This window comes from Balaenoptera ricei, chromosome 3 (genome assembly GCF_028023285.1).
Source record: "Balaenoptera ricei isolate mBalRic1 chromosome 3, mBalRic1.hap2, whole genome shotgun sequence".
NCBI lineage: Eukaryota > Metazoa > Chordata > Mammalia > Artiodactyla > Balaenopteridae > Balaenoptera > Balaenoptera ricei.
In genome coordinates this window covers 94,829,753-94,853,508 of record NC_082641.1, presented here as the reverse complement: position 1 = coordinate 94,853,508, position 23,756 = coordinate 94,829,753, and the positions used below count along the sequence as shown (strand labels likewise).

The 23,756-nt window shown below is 40.9% G+C and overlaps 1 protein-coding gene across 5 annotated transcripts in view; it reads left to right on the top strand.

Annotated features, from left to right (window-relative positions):
- Window positions 1-1,212: 1,212 nt before the first annotated feature.
- Window positions 1,213-23,756, top strand: part of TRIM36 (tripartite motif containing 36) — a 47,510-nt gene continuing 24,966 nt past the window's right edge. For 2 of the 5 annotated variants that reach the window (XM_059919412.1, XM_059919411.1), the window contains exons 1-5: window positions 1,213-1,491; window positions 12,953-13,187; window positions 19,802-19,822; window positions 20,610-20,935; window positions 22,480-22,626. In XM_059919412.1, coding sequence (XP_059775395.1) covers window positions 1,429-1,491; window positions 12,953-13,187; window positions 19,802-19,822; window positions 20,610-20,935; window positions 22,480-22,626 — 792 coding nt within the window. In that variant the 5' untranslated portion in view covers window positions 1,213-1,428. Of the gene's footprint in view, window positions 1,492-10,575; window positions 10,864-12,952; window positions 13,188-19,801; window positions 19,823-20,609; window positions 20,936-22,479; window positions 22,627-23,756 lie in introns of those variants that run through there. The other 3 variants (XM_059919414.1, XM_059919413.1, XM_059919415.1) reach the window with 3 other exon arrangements.

Genomic DNA, 23,756 nt, shown 5'->3' with positions numbered 1-23,756 from the left:
ACCAACTCAGAGAGAAAGTTAACACACTGAAGAAGGAGCAAAGTTCTAGTGGAAGAAGAGTCAAGGAGCAACATTATTGGAGCTTTATGTGCAGGAAAAAAAATCATTATATACTTTTGGGTTTCTGGACCAGAGAAGAGAAATCAGAAAATGACCAAAAGAAAAGGCAAACAAGAAAAATCCCTAAGGAAAATGGTTTCATTCTTGCAGTAAATCTTATAGTTGTGTCTAATCTAATCATAGCTGGCATTTCTTTTCTTTTCTTCTTTCTTTCTTTCTTTTTTTTTTTAAAGAAAAGCTCATGCCCTTATCACTTTCCTCCTTTTCAGGAACGATAAGAGGCTGCCTATAGTGGAGGAATAGAGTAGTCCTGACTTTGTTCCGCCAAGTTTTCTTCTCAAGAGAAGCAAAGATAGTCAGGTATGAGTGAAGCAGGGAGAAGACTAAGAGGCCGTTTCAGCTGCAGCCTCCTAGGGGAGCTGCTATTTTAAAAAGAAGTATAAAATGTGAGAAACATGCACTGAATGTTTAACTCAATCAATGAAATAAATAATTGGAAAGTGAGTTAGTCAGTAACTAGGGGTGAGAATGTCCAGGAATCTTGCTGGCAGGAATCCTTTTTTTTTTTTTTTTTTTCAAATTAAAGGAAAGTTGAGTATCAAGAGGATATAGAGATACAATCGACCTTACACACTTAGAGTGTTTAAAATACAATCCTGGTGTTTGTTCTCGTCTCAGAAGCGCTGGCTTGGTCTTTGTTACCTATTGGATTTCAGGAAGGCTGACTTGAGATGCGGCGTTGCCGCTTCCTGGGCCCTCACTTATTTTTTTTTCCGGCGCTGTCAGCCAGATCCTTTGTTGTGCCTGCTCTGCATTCATTCTCTCTGCCCTCGCACCTCCAGACAGTGGGATGAGGATTTTTCCTGGTCCTTTCTGCGTTGAGAGCTCCAGACAGCCACCGTCTCAGCCATCGCATAAAGGACGGCTTTAACTATCCAGTGGGTGTCCGGGCTGGGGCGGCGCCACGCCGGGAGCAGACAAGCTTTTGTGTAGGTGTTTGTCTCCGCAGCCGTCCGACCCCCGGCAGGAGGCGCGGGCCGCGACCCCCGAGGAGGCGGGGCCTCCGCGCCCTGCTCCGCCCGGTGAGGATTTCACGGTCGCCACCGCCTCCGCCGCCCTCGTTTGTTCCGTTACGTCGCCCTGCCCGGAGCTAAGAACGCCAGACGTGGCTGCCCAGGAGCCCTCTATGGCCTTCATCCCACCCAACCCCTTTTTTGCTTTTTCCCCCCGCTTTCTCATTTTTCCTCGTTAACAGCATACAGGCGGGGCGCTTGGCAAAACTCAGACTAAAAACAGAGCAAGAGAGAGAAAAAGAACGTATTCGATGCACCTGCCTGGTTCCTCCCGAGTTTGCGAAGGGTCGTAACCATGTCTGAGTCGGGGGAGATAAGTGAATTTGGCTACATCATGGAATTGCTAGCCAGAGGCAAGGTAAGTGCCGGGGCGCGCGGAGCCGCGGCCTGGGCCCCCACTCCAGGCACTACACGGCCTGTGGCTGTAGGCGTCCCGGGCCCTTGAAGCCGCCGGGGAGGGCGGGGCTGCAGTCCCAGGTCCGCGCTCTCAGCCAGGGCGCCCCAGCAGCTGCAGAACGCAAAGTAGACGCCTTCTTTTTTTTTTTTTTTAATTGCGCGGCATTTCTGAAATGAGCCAAAAGGCACTTGGCCCGCTGGGCGACCGCGGGGGCTCTCGGGACGGCGAGGGTCAAGATCTCAGCCTTCGAAGATGGGGAGGAGGGCCGGGCATTGGCCAGGGGGCTCTCCTTGACGCCCCCAGGGCTCCTAAGCGTGGTGACATCGAGGGGTTGACCTCGCCCGTCCAGGCGCGGAGCGAGGAGGGAGGGTCGGACCAGACGGTGAATAGGCGAGGAGGGTGGGATCGGGTTCAGCAAGCAGTCCGACCTTGTGGCGGATAAATAGGAGCAGAACCCCCGTTCGCCAAGCCTTGGCATTATCAGCACTCCTTCCAGGTCCTTGGCCGTTGTCCCAGGTCGGGAACATTTCAAACATCCTTCCTTTGGTGGGGAGGAGATGCTAAGGCACCGGATTTCAGCCAGGCACCTGTCCCGGAGCCCTTTAGAAACCCAGGCTGGCGCTGTCGGTGGCGCGTGGTGACCGCGCCCTCGGCCGGGCCAGGTGGCGCCGCGCCTAAGCTGAAAGCCTTGCGGGGAGGCGGGCCTCCGCGCTGCATCAGAGAAAGTGCCTGGAGAGGCACCTAATTGGTTTACAGGCGGGAAGTGTCGGGAAATGCGAAAGCTGCGCGGTGCGCGGCCTGCCGGGATTCGCCTGTGGCTAGAAGGCGAGAAACGGCGTCCGCGTTTGTTTTCTGCACCTGGAGTTTCGAGAAAAGGTTGTGGCACAGACGAGAGAAGGAGGCCCTGCGCAAGGTCATCAGAAAGGAGAAGGATGATCTGTAGCTCTGGTGCGAGCACCTGAAACACCAGTCTCATACCTCACTAACCCCAACTCCGTGGATGCTTCAGGCCAGACAGTCCCGCGGCTCCCGGGGCTGGGGAGCCGGTTAACGCCCTCCCAGACGGGAGCGTCCCCGGCGAACTGTGAGCCTCCCTGAATTCTCTCTCCTGTTCTGCAAACACGGAATACACTCATCCGAAACAGAATACTTATGAACATTTCGAAGGTAGAGGCTGTGCTTCGGGCCATCCCTATCATTTACACCCCGGACCAGAAGTACAAATGGAGGACCCTGGTTCTACTTTTCTTCGAATCCTGGGGCTCCATCCTACAATTCGAGGGGCCTCCTGCACATGCATAGGGACATCCTGACCAGTATCTCCAAGCTCCTTGTCGCCCCAAACAGCTTCCCCTTGGCCACCAGCACCTTCCCCCTCCCCGCCCCGTCTGGGATGCGTACTACAACCCTCTCTACCCTCTGGAGGACCGACCCTGGGGAAAGAAGTCCAGAAGGAAGTGCTGGCTCTGAGCGAGGAGCCTTGCCGCCAGAGGGCCAGAAACTGGCTGTCTAAAGCACACAGCAGGACCCTGGTTGCCTAGGAACTCGGGGGGGGGGCGGGGAGAAGGAAAGAGGATGCCTTTTGTTGATTGCAAAATAAATGTACCACTCTTGATGGGATCGGGAATAGGATGATGGAGAGGTGAGTTTAGGCCCGTGGTGCTCAGACATTCTTCAGAGAAAGCCAGAATTGTATTAGTTGCCTAATACTTTCCTTCAATAGCAGGCAACACTTGATATACGGAGAGAATAGTTTTGAGGTGGGACCCAGGGATCTGCAAGTTGACATCCCACGTGATTATGAAGCAGGCAGGTGAACTTCTCATGAATACTAAATGGGCGAGTAGGGCAGAATCACTAGTGAACCCTTAAAACTTCTTATAATAAAGTCAGGTGAACAAAAACCTCTCAGAATTAGCATTGTGTTTCACAATATGCTCACTGTAATGAAAAAACAAAACCCAAGTAACCTTCTGGCTTCATCCACTGAATTTCTCTGCCTCGCTCTCCATTAGGTGGACCCTCTTCACTAGGTTTCAGTAATGGGCCTGCAGCAAAAGCTGGAGCAGGAGCTCAGCTGACTTCCAAAGTTAGAGAGGCAGGTATCCCTGTGAAATGTCTTGAGTTGGAAAGTAGGCTCTCACAGTGAGATCTTAGGACAGTTCCTCCCTCTGCCTTTTATTTGGCGGGGTGGGGCGTGAGGGGTCAGGAGTAGCCTCCTAACGATTACAACTCAAGCTTATTCTCTGCCCACTTTCCTCACAGCTCCGCCTCCTAACTCTATTTAAAACCCTGCTTATATATGTGATTATACAGGATTTGAACACAGAATACCTCGCTGAGTATTAGCCATGGACTAGCGGACCTTTGACTTGCTTTATTTTCCTCTGAGAAGTTAGGTTCCACTTTGTAGCTCAAGTTGGTAAGGTAAAGAATAATGTGAAACTGATCTAATTACACCAAGCTCATGGAGTTAAAAAAAAAAAAAAGAGCAGAGGCTCTTGTCTTCCTAACCCCCTGCCCTTTCCTTCCCTTCCTTCAAAGTTGAGGGGTTGACCATCATCATAATTTCTTTCACTTGTCTCTGACGGCTTTAAAATTTTACAATGTTTAATACATGCTCATTGCAAAATATTCAAACTTTACAGAAAATTTTACAGAGTAAAAGGTGGAACTTCACTTCCACCTCCAATCTACTGCATTTCCCAGTGGCAGCAGTTTGCTGTGTGTCTATTTCAAATTAAATTAGCTTACTGCTGTGTTCTTGAATGTGGGAGGTGAGCCTTTCATCTTAGAGTAATATAAAACCCACATGACAAAGTTGATCATCTAGTTTTACTCTATTGTGATGATTACTTTAATATTTAAAGTACACAGTGATCTCTACCATTGTGGTCTTTCTGTTCATCAAACAATACCCTATGAGTATGGTTAATACCTATGATAATTCTCAAGAGGTTTAAAAATCAATGTAAATGGACTTGCTTATATTTCACTATCACAGAAATACAGAAATTTGTACCATTTCTGGAAGCTGCTTTCTGAGGTTTTGTTTTTTGTTGTTTTGTTTTGTTTTGGTTTGGTTTGGTTTTTCTTTTGTAACTCATCTCTTTGGGCTAAAAGAGAGCTTTCCAACTCTGTGATCAATATCTAGGATTACACAAAGCAGTATTTTCAAACTGTTTTGATCTCTAGAAAGATTTATCTTATTAATTTTTTATCATCTTCATACACTTCTTTTCTTCACACTGTCACACACTGTTCTAGAATCATATAATGAAGATTTGATGACAAGGAACATAGAAGAATTTAAATTCAGTATGCTTCCTTATTTAGCATTTAAACATACTTATTTTTATATATTCACAGCCAGAAAGCACTTCTTGTTTCCCACAGTTCAATAGTTACTGTTCAGGCACATCCAAGGAGTACAATAGTTTGAGCAAAATAAAGAGGCTTTGGAAAGCTTACATTTAATTTTAATAGAGAAACAGGCGATGAGTCCATTACTTGGTGAATTATTACTTTTAACTTTGAATGTCTTTGAGGCACAAAAGATTCAAGAACTTTTATAAACACAAAATTTGCTTTCAAGAAGATGCTTATACTCTGAAAGAATTACGTTTAGAAAATCCTCACATCTCGACTAACGTAAAGTCTTAAACATCTCCTGGAACCAAAACAAAAATACCACCAAATGATCTGTTTCAGAAGGCTCAATAGATAGTTGCTCACACAACTGAATCTAAACTGGATGATAATACTAATGTTGTGCCCACTGCAAAGTATCCTTTAAAATATTTTTTTATATCTTGGGATTGGGTAAAGTGTGTGTGTTGTGGGGAGGAGGAAAGGCGAAGAGAAGATTTAGATGATAGCAGGATCACTTGAATGTAGCTAATTTTATAAATATCAGAATTTTCCTCTGATGTTTTTACTACATTACTCGAAAGATAATTTTGGGGGAAAAAACTGTCTCTGAAACTCCTTTGTCAAAGAATGTTTAAATCATATTTTCTATGAAATTGAAATTGCATGTTAGACACTCCTGTGGGCCTGAGTAGGGATGCTGGAGTGAGACCCAGGTTTGAATCTTGGCTCTTGGTATCTAGCCATGTGACCTTGAGGGTATTACTTGATCTCCGGATAGAGGTGGAGAGGACTTGTGACTGTTACATGTCCCCTCTGAAGGGAATTATACCTATTTCACAGGGTTATTGCAAGGATTAAATGAATATTTTGTGCGAAGTTCCTAATACAGTTATTGGCACATAGTAGGCCTTCAATAAGTAAAGCTATTACATCTAGCTACTTTGACAACAGGGTTGGGTCTTGAGACACCTTATATGCAAACTATGATCATTAACAATGGGAGGTAGAGATGCCAGATAAAATACAGGATGTAGAGTTAAATTTCAATTTCAGTTAAACAACAGATTTTTTAATGTAAATATATCCCATTCAATATTTGGGACATATACTAAAAAAGTTCATTATGTATCTGAAATTCAAATTTAACAGGGTGTCCTGTGTTTTTATTTGCTAAACCTAGCAACCCTAAGTGTAGGAATAATAAGATGCGGTCAAAGGGGACCTGCTAACAACCTCTGAATATTATCGATATTGTTCACACCCCAAGTTGGCTAAGGGACCCCTTTGCCCACCAGTTGTGCAGCCAATACACTCCTGCCTTTAATGGGGAAACGTCTGCCAGAGCAGCACTGTATCTCTCATCAACTCTCAAATTGTTGGTCTGGTGTTACCAGTTAGCAGATAAATGCCTCCTGGATTTTCTCTTAAACAAACAAAAGCTTGAAATGGATGGGAAGATAAGGCTTACAAAACATCAAAAATGAGTGTACGAAATGAGAGCATGTAATGGTGTTAAACTGAGCGGTAAGACTCTAAGTGCTAGAGGAACTCAGAGTAAAGGGAGCTGATCAATGAGAACTAGACTAATGAGGATGGAGGCTCTAGATTTGCACCTTGAAAGATGAGCTGGAGTTGGCTCGGCAAGGGAAATCCGAACTTCCTGGCTCGCTGGACTCCTCTCCCCTGAGGTTGTTCCCACAGAAACACTTTATGACAGGTAAGCTTGGCTTGTCAGATGCTTGGGTCAATAATTGGTAAATGTCATTTGTTGTCCCTCCTGATACCCAGCAGCTTAGACAGTGCATGTGCCAGTCTACTGTGAAACCCTGTGATTGACTTCATCGATTGACTTCATTGCCACCTTCTTTACTTCCCCTAAGTCCAGGGGCTCTCTTAATTGAAAACCCAGGTTGTTTCCACCAGGGGGCAAGGTTTAGAAGTATGCTGGCCATGGGACCTTGTTGCTTGTTCTGTTCAAGCTATACTAACAGAACAGTACCCTGGCTGTTTGACCTCAGACCAAACAGATTAAGAGCCAGTGGTGCCTCACGGCACTGACGCAAATATGCACCAGGGTCATTAGGACCTGACTTGGCCAGGAATTTAAGCTCTTGTTGGGTATTAGGAGTCAGTGTGGAAAGAGAGCAGGTCAGTTTAGTGAATAGTGTAGAAACTAAAGGGTATCAGGTTTATATTTTAAGTGTGAGGTAATGAACATTTATTGAACGTCTATTTTACCAGACCTGAATAGTGTGTGTGTGTGTGTGTGTGTGTGTGTGTGTGTGTGTTTCGGGAGTGGTGGTTGATGGCAGGTGAAGGAGGAGAAATTGACCTTTTGGACTTCATGAAGCAGATAGATTTGAGACAGCTCACACCCCTGTGATAGAAGAGCAATTACACAACACCACCAAGCACAAGATATCATAATATAGGCAGGAGTATTGAAGGTCTGTGGACTGGAGGGGGTGATAGATGTGGAAGAGGCTTCCTTGTGTTGAATTTTGACCCATGTTTTAAAAGAAACTACTGGAAAAGAAGGTGCTAGGATACTCCAAACTGGGGAGGGGCAGGCACCAAGGGATGGTATATGCAATACAAATTGGGGGAATAATGATTTAAAAAACAAAACAAAACACATCTTTCATGTCATTCCTACATAAACGCCTTCAAATGTCTACAGAGAAGAAGCATGGTAATTCTAGGCCCTCCATACTATACTAGATTCATTTTGACTTGTTGTAAGAGGATTTGAAGGCTGTCAGAGAGAGGTACGGGGAAAGGAAAGAGAAGAATTAAAAAAACAAAAACAAAAACCCAAACCACACAAGATTTTAAGTTGAGGAACTGGGAAGGCTCTTGGTATCTTTGATAACTGGGAGGCTGAGATGGATGGATGTTGAGAGAAAGTGATGAGATGCCCCAAAGCATGGCAGCCAAGGGGGGGAGAAATGACTAGGCAAATGGGAGAGTGGTCATTTAGACTGGTGGTTTTCATATTTGCTATCTTACCAATATTCCCCCTCCACCGTTTTGCTTTTAAAAGTATATGGGTTAAATAGTTTAAATAAATATGGATTTAAAAGTTTATGGATTAAGTTACATTAAAAAGTTTCTAGAAGTAAAACATACACATATTTTAAAGAGCAAATAATACAATACAATGTGGGTGGAAAGTGTCTTCTGCACCTGACTCCATCCCCTTACTTCTCCACAACACTGTTACCAATTTTTGTGCTCCATTTCAGACTTACTTTTATTTACTTATTTGCCTATGTAAGCAATATGCCTGCCTGTCTCACCTTTTTTTTTTTCCCAAAGTGGCAACATACAGAATCCATATGGTTTTGTATTTGTTTTACACTATTTTAGAAATCCTTTCTCATCAGTGCATTCATTTTAACTGCTGCAATGCTGAAATATTTTTCATGGCATGGATGTACATTATGGATGGTTGATATTTAATTTCTATGAAGTCCCCCTGAGATCTTTGTACACGTTTTAGTGTACAATGCAAGTCTTTCAGTGGGAAAGTTATTAGAAGTGGAATTGTTTAGTTAAAGGTAGAAACACTGAAATTTTTTGATAGGTTTTACAAAATTTCCCTTCAAATAAGCTGGACCAATCTACACTGTTACAAAAAAGTTTGAAAGTGTCTACTTTCCCACATTCTTACCAAGTGTATTAACATATTTTTTGAACTTTGAGAATCAGGTGGAAAATAACTCATTGTCATTTGATTTGCATAATGGAAGGGCTTTCAAATTTATTTTCAGCCAAGTATTGTCTATACAGTTTTTTTCTTTAGTTCATGTTTATGAAACCTTCTAATCTCTTTTACTCTGTACTTTCGTTAGTTTCAGACCAAAGCGCTATTCAAGTGTGCTGATGTGAGATTACAGCCAAAGGGGTATTGTTGAACCCAAAGACCAGAATTAAAAACAGAAACCGACTTATAATGCTTTTTAATGGTCGAGCCTTTTAAAATCTATATGGGAACATGGTGTAGGACATCATATAGGTAACTAAATTACACACGCATTTGTTATCTTCCTCAGTTCCCTTCTGATTAGGACGCTTCAGAACCCGTGGGGAGGAAGCAGCCTCAACTCCAGCATGTTCGGCCACGCAGCGGGCATTAATCTGGATCAGAACAGTCCAGTCATTATTTGGCAAGGTGTTCATCCTCTCTGCACCTCATCTGTAAATTGAGGGTATTCCATTAAAGACAATTGCTACGGTCCCTTGCTGTTCTTAATTCTACACTGCCACAGCGTTATTTAATTGTCGGCTGGAGAAGAGGCTATTACTGCTGACAGAGCTGTGGGAAGACGGCGGAACTTGCCACAGACAGAGACTTGTCCCAAATGGGAAATAAAAGTGGGAAGCGTGTCAAAACCTAAACGGGATGCCGCGCTACAGCTCTGTGGTCCCTTCGCCCAGCTGCTTAGAGCTTCTGTTTTCTCAGTCTATACATAAGAGATGGAATTATTTAGCCAGCTGGGAGGGCGGTGGCGTGATCTAACAATACGGCTTCCAACAACCCCACGTTAATGTGTTTTCGGTTTGCCTTGAAATCTGGAAGAAACGCGCTTGAACCGCAGCAGGTGAATTTGACGCGGCTAGTCTCCGAGCTGGAAAAGCGGTGCCTGAACACAGGGCGGGCGCCCACCGCCTGGGTGCGTGGGTGCCGGAGCCGTTAAAGACCAACCAGCTGTCCCGATTTCCCCGCACCCTCTGTGCCCGGGGGTGGGAACCGCGCGGCGCCGGCGGCGGCGGCGGCGGCGGCGGCGGGACGCAACACCAGGCGGGGCAGGGGGTTGCCGCCTCTAATTCCCGGCCAGTACCCGGGAGAGGGACCCTTACGCTGCGGCTTGTCCCCGCGCCACTTGGCAAGAACGTGCCGTGCTTGGCAGCGCGGCGCCCTGGTGTGTAAAAGCAGAAGCAGACAACGAGTGGCTGGTGACCAGTCAGGGAATGTGAAGTTCACGCTACGAATGGGGCCGGAAGAGAAGGAGGAGAGCGGGGCGGGGACAGGGACCCTCTAGGGGAAACCCCCGGCCCCGGTTGGGGTGGGGTGAGCCGGGTCTCGCCCTGGTCGCCTCCCCCGCGCGCGACTCTTGTGTGCCGGGTGCGACGGCACGGGAAGGCGGCCTGGGCCAGCCCTCGCCCCGCCGCCCCGGCTAGAGTCAGGAAATGGAGCTTGTCTCTGAATGGTTAGTCCGCGCTTTAGCAAAGCGCACGGAAAGCAAAATGAAGAGCAGAGGGTCGGCGCGGAGCAGTGGCCAGGGCAGTAGTTCAGGGGCAGCACCGCCGGACCGCTCCACCGCGGCCCCGCCCCGGCTCGGCCCTCGGCCTCCACCGCCCCTTCCCCGCCCTCACTTCCGACCCTCCGAGGCTTCCTACCCGGCAGGGGGCGAAGGTGGAGGCTCGGGCGGCAGTATGGAGCGGCGGGGAAGGGTCAAAGGCGGTGGCGGAGCTAGCTGGAACCCCGCCGACTGCCACACCCCCGCCTGCTGCTCCGCCGCTGGGTCTCCCACCCGCCCGCGGCCCCTCCTCCTTTGTGCGGTGGGCGCTGTTGCCCGGGCGACGGCGCCGCCCCGCCCAGGCCCCGCCCTCCGCGGCTCCCTGGCCTTGGTCTCCGCGTGGCTGCCCGCCCAGCCGCAGGCCGCAGGAGCTGCCGCTGCAGCCGGATGCAGGGCGGGATTCACGGGGCCATCGCAGGGAGCAAAGCTCAGCTCTCCGCGTCTTTGCTTTCGCCCGCCCTGGCCTCCTCGCCGCGTCGGTCCGCTGGTCGGGTCTGGCTGACCAGCTCGCCCTCCGGCTCCGAACCGAGGTTCCACGGCAGCCACAGGGACCCGCCCACCAGACCCAGCCAGGGGCCGCCCGTCTGCCTGTTTGGATCCTGCGGTTGATGACACCTGGCAGAAGGCTACCATGGAGGGGGATGGTTCAGACTCGCTGGTGAGTGTGGGAGAGGGACGGCCGCCTAACGCCTCGGTGGCGGCGCGCCGGGTCCCCTGGGTTTCTCTTTCCCCTCTGCCCTGAGCCGTGAGGGACCCTCTCCCCTCGGAGGAGCGAGGGCGGACGTGTGGTGGCCCCGCTTCCTCTTCGCCTTTCCCGCCCCGGGCAGGGTTCCGCAGCCCGGGGCACCTCCTTTCTGCCCCTCAGTGGGGACGGTCGGACTCGGGGTCACCGGGACCCGGAAGAGTGCGCCACTCCTGTGCGGTGATGGCTCACCTGAGAACCTCGGGGAGTTTGGGCGGGGCTCTTTAATGGTATTCAGATTGTAGAATTAATTCGCTTTAGGGAGTCGGGTGCCCGTCAAGGCCCGGGGCGCGTGTCCCGCGCGTGTCCCGCCTTCCTTTGTCTGGGAGCGCGGTGGCGCCGGCTCTCCAGTCCCCCTCGGACCCTCGGGCCCGCAGTCGCCTCGAGCAATGGCTCCTCCCCGCTTTTGCCTGCTCTCGGGAGGCGGGCTTACTCCAGCAGCTGTCGGGGTACAAGTGTTTTTGTTTCAAGGGGTCGGATATGCAATTCTTTCCAACTTGCTAGTTTCCCGTCGAACCTCATTTATTTTGAAATAGCTTAATTGGGGGAGCCAGCACATCACATTTCTCTTAATCAGATTGTTTCCTCTCAGTGAATGTAAAATGAGCACTAAATTTTTCTTTTGCGTAAGAATTGCTTTATATCCATTGTGATTAGAAAGCTTATGCACTTGCTCTGTGTACAAGAAAAGTGGAAATGATTTTAGATCTTTCAGTGGGAAGTAAACCTCTCATAAAATGGGGCGTGAGAGCCTGTTTTGAACGTTCAGGACAATAATTTCCTTTTGAATCAGATGTCAAATTCTTTACGAAATGAGAGAGGATATGAATATTCTGTATTCTTTGATGTGAATTGTGAGGTGTGGATATCCTCCAAATTTACTAAAACTATGACGTGATGTGGGCTTTTTTTAAACATTTGTGTGATGCATCAAGAAACGCTGCATCGCAAGACCCATTGACAGTGATAAAGCCAGTTGGCTGAAGTGCTATTGTCAGGGATTATTAAAGCACTTGGTGTCGTTTTAAGGGGAATACTCGCATGCATTTTTATTTAACTAAAACAAGTGAATTAATTCAGTTTTAATTTTCTGTGTGTTTCCAGTAGTTGAAATGATTGTACGGGGTTACGAGTACTTTAAAATTATACCATCATTAAAATTGCAGGAATGCTAAATATAGATTCATAGCACCTGAAGTTTGGGATCCGTGGGGAAAAACTACACAGGCAAAGGATGGGAAAACTGGTATGAGGTCATCAGACCTTTTTAGTTGTGATGAGTCTAAATGCTTCTCACTGAAAATATTGCAAGCCTGTAGTATCGAGAGAGCGCTTATAATGGTTCCTTCTAATCCCCTATACCCTTTTAGTATTCATAAAGTGCTTTTAAGATAACTGCTTTGATATGCAGCCTGAGAACCTCTTACCTACATTACAGTTGCAGCACATGGAAAATGGTCACATTTAATGTAGAAAGTTGCTGATAATTCAGCTTGTAAATAGATTTCAAGTAGAGTTCCATGAACATAATGGCTAACCCAGTTTTTACCAGCTCTTGTTACTTGCCAGTTACAGAGCTAATGTGCTAAATAGGAATAATCCTATTCTTAGTGCTATATACTTAATTTTTATTGCAGTAATCTACTTTCAGGATTTCATTGAATTCCTAAATCAGTTAATTAATAATGATTTGAATAACTTAATAATTATTGATGAAATATTATGGTCCCCTAATACTTTATGCTAATTTTTCTCATACTTCCGGTTTTCTCTTTTTTTTTTTCTTTAACCATTTCATGTCCCTTCACCACTAGGCATTGGATGATGAGGGGGACATAATTAATGGTATAGACTTTCATAGCCAAAACGAAACTTCAGACTTAAAAAAAATCTGTTTAATTCTTTTTTGAAAGGTAAACACATGTACTTATACAAGAGGTATAAGCATGTTAATGTATTTACACACTAAAAGGCTTTGATTCTGATTTCTTTTTCTCAACTTAAGGTTACCATTAAGAATATCGAAAGAGAGCTCATTTGCCCGGCATGCAAGGAGCTGTTTACCCACCCATTGATTCTCCCTTGTCAACATAGTATCTGTCATAAATGTGTAAAAGAACTCTTACTGATGCTTGATGATTCATTCAATGACGTGGGATCAGACAACTCCAATCAGAGCAGTCCTCGACTTCGGCTTCCTTCCCCTAGTATGGATAAAATTGACAGAATTAGCAGACCAGGTATGTGGTAGAACCTGGGGTGGTGGAGTTTGGTTATGTGTTCAGTGATAATTGTGGAAGGGAAATTATTTTCGTTGTTTTGGGGGTTAATCATTCCAGGTGAATAAGTTAAAACTATAGTTAGAAAAGAATCCCTCTCTCTTTTAAAATGAACTTTTAAAACGTCAAAATGAACTTTTATTGTCTTTTGGTATGCATTTAAAATGGATATTGGATATTGAACACGAATTTTGTATTAAACCCATTATTAACTGTGCCTGTATTTTAGGGGGTGTTCTGACCCTGTGAAGTCCTTTATATGAGGAATGAAATAATGGACTACTGAAGTACTTACTAGGGAACCATCTATGTATGGTAATAGGTAAATAAATATGCAGAATTAAGGGATGAGACTATGTAATGCCCAGTTCTAGAAGACTTTTTAGAGGAATGTTATTTGGTATCATTTTATTCCATTTTATTCTTCAGCCATTTTTTAATCCAAATTTTAAAATAAGAATTTTGAACATCAGCTAAACAGTAGTGGAATTCTGTAGTAATATGTAGAAGTAGATCTAATTAGATGTATAGCACATGTACTATACCATTATTTATTTATTTTTTAAAAATAAATTTGTTTATTTTTAAAAATAAATTTATTTATTTTTTAAAATAAATTTATTTACTTTTAGAAATAAATTTATTTTTTAAAAAATAAATTTATTTATTTTTTTAAAAATGAATTTATTTATTTTTGGCTGCGTCGGGTCTTCATTGCTGCGCGCGGGCTTTCTCTATTTGCAGTGAGCGGGGGCTACTCTTCATTGCAGTGCGTGGGCTTCTCATTGCGGTGGCTTCTCGTTGTGGAGCTTGGGCTCTAGGCACACGGACTTCAGTAGTTATGGTGCGCAAGCTCAGTAGTTGTGGCTCACGGGCTCTAGAGCGCTGGCTCAGTAGTTGTGGCACACAGGCTTAGTTGCTTCTGTGGCATGTGAGATCTTCCCAGACCAGGGCTCGAACCCGTGTCCCCTGCATTGGCAGGCGGATTCTTAACCACTGCGGCACCAGGGAAGTCCTATACTATTATTATATAGCCGGTGTTTAAATTTTTTCCTCTTGGGATGATGTTTCTTTCTTCTGAACATCTATTGCAGAATTAATGTAGATCAAAATTAATTTAAAATCATTGGGAACAGGGCCACTGGGAAGTTAAGGGCCAAAATCAGCAGTAAGGGTCAAGGGGAGTCAGAGGTTTGGGTAGAAATACCACAGCATCATGTTCAGCACTTCCTTCCTATGGAGGAGAGTCCTCGAGCGGCCATGAGCAGCAGACTTCAGGGCTTCCGCTCTGCCCAGTTTGGGCTTTGAGGTTTTCAGTTTAATCCTTTTGTCCACTCTGTCCATTTCTCCCTCCTTAGTATAGGAGTAACTTTTTAATACTGTAAAAAAAACCCTTTTTTTTTAAGTCAGAGAAGAATCTTTTTCTCCTCATTTGCATTTTAGAGAATGTCATCTTTTTTGGTCCATGCTGGGATATGGAGTCTCCTTGAGCAATATTTGTGTCTATGTGCTCCATCAGAGAGTGGATAAGAGGAGATTTATTCTAAGAGTGGTATTATGGTATTTTAAAAACATGATTTTTTAAAAAATGGTAATCACCAATTCCTTGGAGGATATTTTACACACATAAAAATTATACGTATATACAAAAAAGGGAGCATTAGGTAACTGCGGGAGTGCAGGATGTATGAGGTTGGAGAGGGTCATGCTCTTTGTGAAGTCATCACTTTTATGTTTTCGTCCCTGTTCGGAAACTGGCATGCTGAGGAGGGGAGGAAAGACAGTGATAGCTTGAAATCATTCTACCAGATAAAAATTCATATTCTGTTGGTAGATCCTCATTGGATAATTAGGGACCCTGGCTTGATTGACCAACAAGATTCAGTTTTTGTATATTAGTATTCAGCACAGACCATTAAATAAAATTCTAGTTAAATACTAGTATTTCTACTGATCATTAGATTGAGGTCACATGTGTATTTCATGAAATTCTGTGTTTTATATAGGCTTTGAATCTTAAGATTTGGTTAGTTTTTTTGTGATCGATATAAAGTATGAATGAAATATAGATGAAAAATAGTTAACTGTTTCTGTTTTCAGGAACTTACCTAGCACAGTAGTTGGTAGATGTTTAATAAATATGTGTTGAGTGGATGTTGAATGACAAACGTTTGCTATAAGATTTGTACAGAGCATGCCATGATGGCTTATATTTATCGATGATGGCATTTTTTCCAGAACAAGAGATCAGAAATAGATTTACCGAGATGTTCCTCCCTCTTCTTTAGGAAGAACCCTGTTAAGCTGTATTATGTCCTCATGGGGGGCAAGTTAGAAAGCTTCTCTGTGGAGATCAATTATAGGAAATAAGAATATTTAACTTGGTGAAGGGATGACTGCAGAATATGATGGCTGCCTTGTGGAAGAGTAGTAGCACTCTGGGTATCTTCACAGCAAAAATTCCAGATCTGTCCAGTACACTAGCCACATATGGCTGTTGAGTGCTTGAAACACATTAGTCTGAATTGAGATATGCACTTGTACCTCTTAGAGTGAAAAAGTGAATATAAAATATCTCTAATAATTTTATATTATATTTTAAAATGATAGTTTTTGGATATATTGTGTTAAATATGTATTACTAAAATTAATTTCACTTATTTTTACTTTTTTGTGGCTACTGGAAAATGTAAAATGACGTATGTGGCTTACACTTTCACACATATTCCTTTCAAATAGCATTGCATGGGTCATTTGACAGATTTTAAAATAGAAGGATGCCTTGAAAGGAGAGTAAGATTTGTGTGTATAACACTAGCATGTTAAATTGTGTAAAAATAAAAGAGCTATATAACTGTTCACTTTTGGTCATATATATACAAGCTTTTCTCCCATTCTGTATTACCTGTTGTCATTAAGATACAATCATTGTTAGTAATGTTTACTTACTGTGTTGATTTAGATCACTTAAAAAAACCAAAAAAAAGATGCTTGATTTTTACTTTATATATTCAACAGTTTCCAGAAGTATGATTGTTTAAAAATACAAATCTATAGGATAAAGTATAGGTCTCTTAAGTGATGCACCAACAGTGATTAATTCTGAACTGTGAGAGGATAAGCTTGATGACTGTTTTACATTGGTGGCTTTATATAAATACCATGTGTACCAGGAAAAACCTTTTTTTTTTACTGTTAATTCAATAATTGTATTATGTGTAGGACGCAGTTACTGCTTTATCTTTTGTTAACAGGTTGTGAATCTTCTCTTTGAAATTAAATTCTAAATCCAGCTTTCTGTTCATTGTTCACAGCATCACAACGGAGATCTTTGGGGTGGAGAGGTAGAAAATGCTTTATTGCTTGTGTGGCCGCAGGCAGTATAGTGTTAGATTTAAATCAAATAACTTTATATAGATAAAGTTTTTTTAAAAATAAACATCAGTGGTCAAGTCTTCAAAATCATGTAGAAAGTGAACAAATTTGGCTGGCATGACTTAAAGGTCAACAGGACTAAATTTCCAAGCAATTTCTGATGTTTTAAAATGGAGCTCTGATTATTAGTGCTTGCATTTTGCCATGTATACACACACACACACACACACACACACACACACACACATATCCATGATGGGATATTTTTAAAGAAAATGACATCCCCTTGTTTTTTTTTAATGTTACCTTAAAAATGCTTTACGTTTACTTAATGGAACAAAGCTTACGTTAACAGCCATATTACCCTTTGGGAGGTTAAATAAGCCAGTACTTTCTTCTGTATTTAAAAATTTACTTAAAGGTATTGATAATTTTTGTAGTTAATACCATAATCTTTGCTTGTTTGTGCATATGGTGTATTTTTTTGTTTTTATTTTAAGGTATTTGGGATCAGAGTTTTAACAGTCAGGTCTCACTTGTGGGTAAATAATGTACATTGCTTTTGTGTGAAAGGTGGGCCAACCCATTTTATTAAAATAATTTTTTTTTTTTACTCCAGTTGACCTTTAAAGTAAAATTGGCTACTTTTTTTCAGGAATGCTGGTGATACCTTAAATTTTAGTGGAGAAAATAAACACCTGAAATGCATCCCTTTTCTGGTTTCCTCACCTTCTTCTACATGCCTCGATTTTAAAATCTTACAGCCACTTCTAGAAGCCACATGTAATCCATTCTCTTACAGGCTTTAGTGAGTCCCTGAGAATTTTAAGTGTTGAAATTTAATAATTAGGAGGAAAGATAGGAACAGTTTGCTTAAAAAATTACCTTGTTACCTACTTTTGATTCAGAGGGTAGTCGAGAAAAAGTTTTTGCAGTTTGAAAATGCTAATACTCAAAGGGTAAATGTAACTCATAGGCATCAGATGGTCAGAATGTGGAAGCATTAAGGTGGAAGCATAAGGCATCAGCCCAATGCACAACACCAGGAAGCCCAACATGAGGGTCCAGCATGAGGAGAAATAGTCTACTTAACGTGTCCAGGTGGTAACAGTGGGGAAGTTGTTTGCAGCCAGGATATGGGAGAAGTTGCAGCTGGCACAGGTTTGGAACCTGTTATGAATTGACTCTCTTTGTTTTGAAATACTTTATTATTCTCTTTGATCATTTAAACGGTAAAACATATGATGGAAAGCTGACTTTTTGGGGGGGATTTGCTATAAACGAGTTTGAAATTTTTTTGGCGTCTTCATTTTATAATTGTGTCATGGTTTATGCTTAACTAGTTTAATCTGTCTTTGAAGTTAAAGGTATGGGGGAAAGAATTGATTCTGTGAGGTGGCAGTGTTCAGATAATTAGCAACTATTATTGACCCCGCAAATGGAGTTTGACATAGAAAATTGCATTGCTTGGCCTATATTGCTTCTTTACCTTTCTAAGACATCATTACTTTTTTTCCCCATTATATCATGCTACTGGGTAGTACTGTCCCATAGACCTTTCTATAATCATAGAAATGTTTGACCCTGCACCATACAAGATGGTAGCCACTAGCCATATGTGGCTCTTGAGAATTTTAAATGTGGGTACTACAACTAAGGAAATGAATTTTAAATTAAATTTTAATTAAATTTAAATAGCCACGTTTGGCTAATGTTTACTATATTAGCAGAGTTATAGAGAAAGATTGATTCTGTTATGTTTTATTCTTAATTCTACCGTCTTGATTTTTTTCCATCCAGCTTACTTCCCAGAGTATCCTTAGATCTGTCCTGTTTTCTTTATTGCCCTGAATATATATTCTGTTGATTGTTTTTATGAAAACAATGGTAGAAGTTAAGACAGATGAAATAAAAGCTCTTTAGCAGATATATTGATTTAATATTTTGTCTGATATAAGGAGTTCAGTGTGATGCTTTACACCTTGTTTTTTTTTTTTATTATAAAGACAAGTTAAAAGAGGTTTACAGAAAAGGGATAAAACTTTTTTTCTGAAATTTCTGAACATGAGGCCAAAATCTGGGTGTCACCAGTGTATAGTGTTAAAGTGTGATTTTACTGGCATAATTTACTTTTGTTTTTCCCCATTACTTAATTGATCACAATCTTCTAGTCATAAAACCAATAATTCATTTTTTTAAAAACATTGACTGTTGAGATTAGTTATCCATTTAAATTTCTATCACCTAGTTCATGTGTGGAAGCATGCAAGTAAATATGAATTTCCATTTGTTTAAACTTGACCACTGTACTATATCACTTCCAGAATTATTTGGCTTGTTTTTTCACTAAACAAAATTTTCATTGGCATGTGTTTTAAAAGTAGCTCTGCTGCTTACTTTATTATGTGCCTGCTGTGCTGTGAAATATCTTGTACTGTATTGCATGTTTTTAGAATTATTACAAGAGTATATTTTATGTAGGATTTTCAAGTTTTTATGGGGCAGCTTTATTTGTATGCTTTTTTGGGTATATTTTAAAATGTGAAGGTTAAAAATATCTTTAAATATTTTGAAAATATTTAAAATTTAAAATAGTGCAGCTGCATGTTTGTTGCATAAGTAGCTTTGGGGGCCTAATGCCATTTTGCATGGTGTAAAGTCTCTTCAAATGAATAATATCGTGGGCTGATCACTAAATTTTACCTGTAGTGATTTATGTAGTGATATGCCAGACATCTTTTAAGACAGTCTTCAGTGATGATAGTAATGTTGCCAAGGCAATATTAATATAGCTGTTTAGAGACCTTTTCTAAATGTCGTATACTAAGTTTAACCATTCACTTTTGGTACTGGTTACATAGTAGTATGAAAGAAGGCTGTAGGTTAAAAAGTTTGTGTTTATATTTAGGAAGTTATTTTGTGGGCAACCAAGGCTACGTACTCAAATTTATACAGAAGAGGAGGGAACATGATAGGCATACACCTGTGTTAAACAGACCACCCCAGATTCTTGTGAACCTGTGGGTAAGGACTGTCATGCCTTGGTTTCTTGATTTGTTAAAATCAGGATAATACTGAAGAAGAGTGTGATGTTTAAGGTCATGCATTGTATTATTTATATATTGTAAAGTTATCTGTAATTTTTTTGGTGTATCTTCTGGCTTACTGAATTAAATAATCTTAATGATTCTTTTTTTCAGGTCGTAAGAAGATATTAAATGGTTGGTTCCTCTTAAAGTCACTAGATTCTAGATCTATGAATGAGCTTTTTACTCTTTTATAGATTGCACTCAATTAACTAATGATTTTGCCTACTGAATTTTCTAGATAAAACAATACTACAGTGGGATACCCTCTCTTGCGGTGGTTCTTAACAGTTTTGTCGTCACATATTCTTTTGAGAACCTGATAAAAGCTATGGGTTGTTTAACCAGAAAATATGTGTGGATACATACATGCAAAATTTTGCATATAATTTCAAATAGTTTACCAAACTATTTGAATCTTCCTGGAGTCAGTCAATGGACCCTGGCTGGGTTAAGGACTCTTGCTCTTTTATGTATAAACTCAGTTCCTATCAATGAGCCAAGGCTGTGTTCATTTAAATGCAAGCCAAATTCCTTTGGGAATGATATATGAAATTATCTATAAATGTTAATTGTATAATTTCAAAAGATCTTGACCCTGTGTAGTATTGTATTATATGTTTTGTCCACATATCTGTTTGATTTAATATGGTTTTTATATGGGATTTATTATAGAATAATTTCATTCCTTTTTGATTTGATCACTGTTTAATAACTTGGGCTTATCTTTTGTATGCCAAGGAAAAGCCATTTTAAAAAAAGCATTTTCAGTACATAAATTGATTTATATGGAGCCACTTTGAGTATTATGTTTTTGCAATATATTTGTAGATATGTATCTTTCCAAAACATGACTCCTTAGTTTTCATTCTATCCATTTTCCTACTGATGTAACTAAACAAGGACTTAACTAATTACACAGGCTGGAAGCGCAATTCATTGACCCCTAGGACAACTACTTTTCCTTGTCCTGGCTGTGAACATGATGTGGATCTTGGAGAACGGGGAATCAACGGTCTGTTTCGAAATTTCACTTTGGAAACTATTGTTGAAAGGTATCGTCAGGCAGCGAGGGCAGCCACAGCCATTATGTGTGACCTTTGTAAACCACCACCTCAAGAATCCACAAAAAGTTGCATGGACTGTAGTGCAAGCTACTGCAATGAATGCTTCAAAATTTATCATCCTTGGGGTACTGTAAAAGCGCAGCATGAGTATGTGGGCCCAACTACGAATTTTAGACCCAAGGTAAGTGAAGTTTCTATTAAGTTAGAGTATTAAACTTAATATGATAAGATAAATTGTAACAAGTCTAGAACCTGACAGTAAGAAGGGCAATAACTTTAAAAGCTGGAACAAGAAATGAAGGCCTAGTAGTTGGAGTTATTTAGTATGTTGCTAAACATCTCCAGAGCTTAGAAGGCAATATTATGGTTCACTCTATTACAATACATTGTGATACAATACAATATATGAATGTTTGTAATGATAACTGAGTAAGAGAGGAAAGGTGATGTCAGATATACTCTCTAAGATTGAAATGGTTAAAGTTAAAAAGCTTTTGTGCTTTAATATGATAAATCCATAATTGTCTAAAAGATGTGATTGGGAAACATTCTGACATTTTTGGTTACCTAAAATTGTATTATGAATAAATAAGAGTAACTACAGCCTAATAGTCTGAAGCTTATGATATAATGGTTATATAGTATTTGAAGTGGAATTTGCATTTCTTAAATATTCTGGGTAATTTCTATAGTAACGTACAGAAGAACTTTATGAATGAATGAAGTTATAGATGAAACAAAATAGTGAATAGTGTAATTCACTATAGTCAAATTCTAAAGAGGTGTCTCATCCTATAGAATATTTGCCTTATAATTTTGAGTTCTTGCATTCCTTGCAGAAAGCCTGACTTTATATTCTATTTTAAATGTAATGGCTTTGAGAATGTAGGAACCTGGACATGCTTAGAAATTTGAAATCTTTTCCAGTTTTTCTCCTGGAGCTACACATTGGTATCAGGACTTTTTATAATGGAATTAAAAAAAAATTTCTAAGTTATCAGACCAGTTGTAGTTGCTTAAAATCTAATCTTTTGGAATACTGGGCAGCTTTTTGATTTCCATTAACACACTAGTTTAAAAGAATCCTCCTTCTTTTCCAAATGAAAACAGCTATATTATGTAAAAATTCAGTGTAACTATGATGATAGTTTACAGAGTAAACAAAAAGGTAGAAACTTAAATCAGGAGAACACAGTTCTAAATTTGGTCAATGTGCGTGCAATCAATATGTAAAAGCAAACATCTGGAAGCTTATAAAGTGTTCCAAGACTCTCTTAGTAACAGATTTCTTGTGAGGATAATGAGGCTATGGGTCCTCATAAGTTATTTGTTATGATACCTTAAAAAATATTGATCATGATCATTAAGAATTTACGTAGTCATTATGATCAGTGGACCTTTCTAGCTTGTTTAAGCATTTCACTTAAGTCTTATAGGAAGTAAATTTTTCCCTTCTTATCACCAAGTTTAGAGGAAATAACACATAATTAATTGACCATTTGAACCCTCAAATTGAAAAACAGTAATTCTAATGTAGAGAATTCTCATGTAATGTACCAAATGCTTTTATTTCTTTTTACACTTTCATTACTTTAAATGGCTTTATTTAGTGATATCATAAAGCAAATCTTTGTGTTTTGGGACTTTATCCAATTACTTGAAATCTTTTGAGTGCCATGTAAGCTATGAAGACCCTTAATCCCACTTTTATTCTTTATTCAATAGATTTTAATGTGCCCAGAACATGAAACGGAGAGAATAAATATGTACTGTGAATTATGTAGGAGGCCAGTTTGTCATCTCTGTAAGTTGGGTGGTAATCATTCCAACCACCGTGTAACCACTATGAGCAGTGCCTACAAAACCTTAAAGGTAGAACTTATTTTTAGAACTAAATTTTGATCCTTTATAACTTTAGAACTTTAACTTTTTCTGTATAAAATCATATTGTGCATATTGTGTGGTCTGTTTTACTGAAATGAGTTAATAATCTAAAGTGTTACTTAATGATCTATTAATATTAGGTTGTTAGTATTTCTGACCAGGGAACTCTTTGTCCTACTGATATCTAGTTCTGAGGAAAGAGAGGGATGAAGGACACTTCATTATGATCCATCCCTACATAAGCCCAATGCCACGACATTGAGTGTGGTTATGGGAGTGACACACTTTGAAGGGTAGTAGCTGTTTTAAGACACTTGATTCTTATTGCTGCCAATAGAATTAGTATAAACATTTTTGTTTATTCTGGTGGGTTCCAGCTAAAACTATTTACTGTCTGTTAACCTTATACATGGCCCTTTTAAAACTTTCAAATTTGATAATCTACAGCCAAGTAGGCAGTGGTATAATGCTATTTTTTTTGTTTCATTCTTTTTTCCTTTTTAAAAGGGAATCAATTCATTTATAAATCTACTACCCATTTAAATTTTTGATTCCTTTAACAATATGTGTATGCATTTTTTGACCTGTATCTATTTTGCATCTATACATACAGTTTCATATTTTGTATTTTGTATGTCTGACATGCTCAGTCCTCCCTCTACATTGAACACATGGGTTACAAGTATTGTTGTTTCATTGTCTGTCCTCATTTACTAATTCTGTTATCTGTGTCATTACTAGGTCAATTTTGACTGATTTTTCTTATCATTATGAGTTGTATTCCCCTCCTCCTTTGCAAGCCTGCCAACTTTTGATTGGCTGCCAGGTATTGTAAAGCTTACCTTGTTGGGCAGTGGATATTTTTATATTCCTAAAGATATTCTTGAGTTTTCTTCTGTTGTGTGATTAAGTTAGAACAATTTGTTCCTTTTTGGTCTTGCTGTTAAGCTTTGTTAGGACAGAGCAGCATTTTGTTCTAGGACTAATTTTATGTGATTATTGAAGTAAAGCCATTTGTTTACTCTTCCCAATGCCCTATGAATTTTGAGGGTTTTTTTTTTTTTGTTTTAGTCTGGCTGGTGGGGAACAGGCACTATTTCCGGCATGTGTGAGCTCTG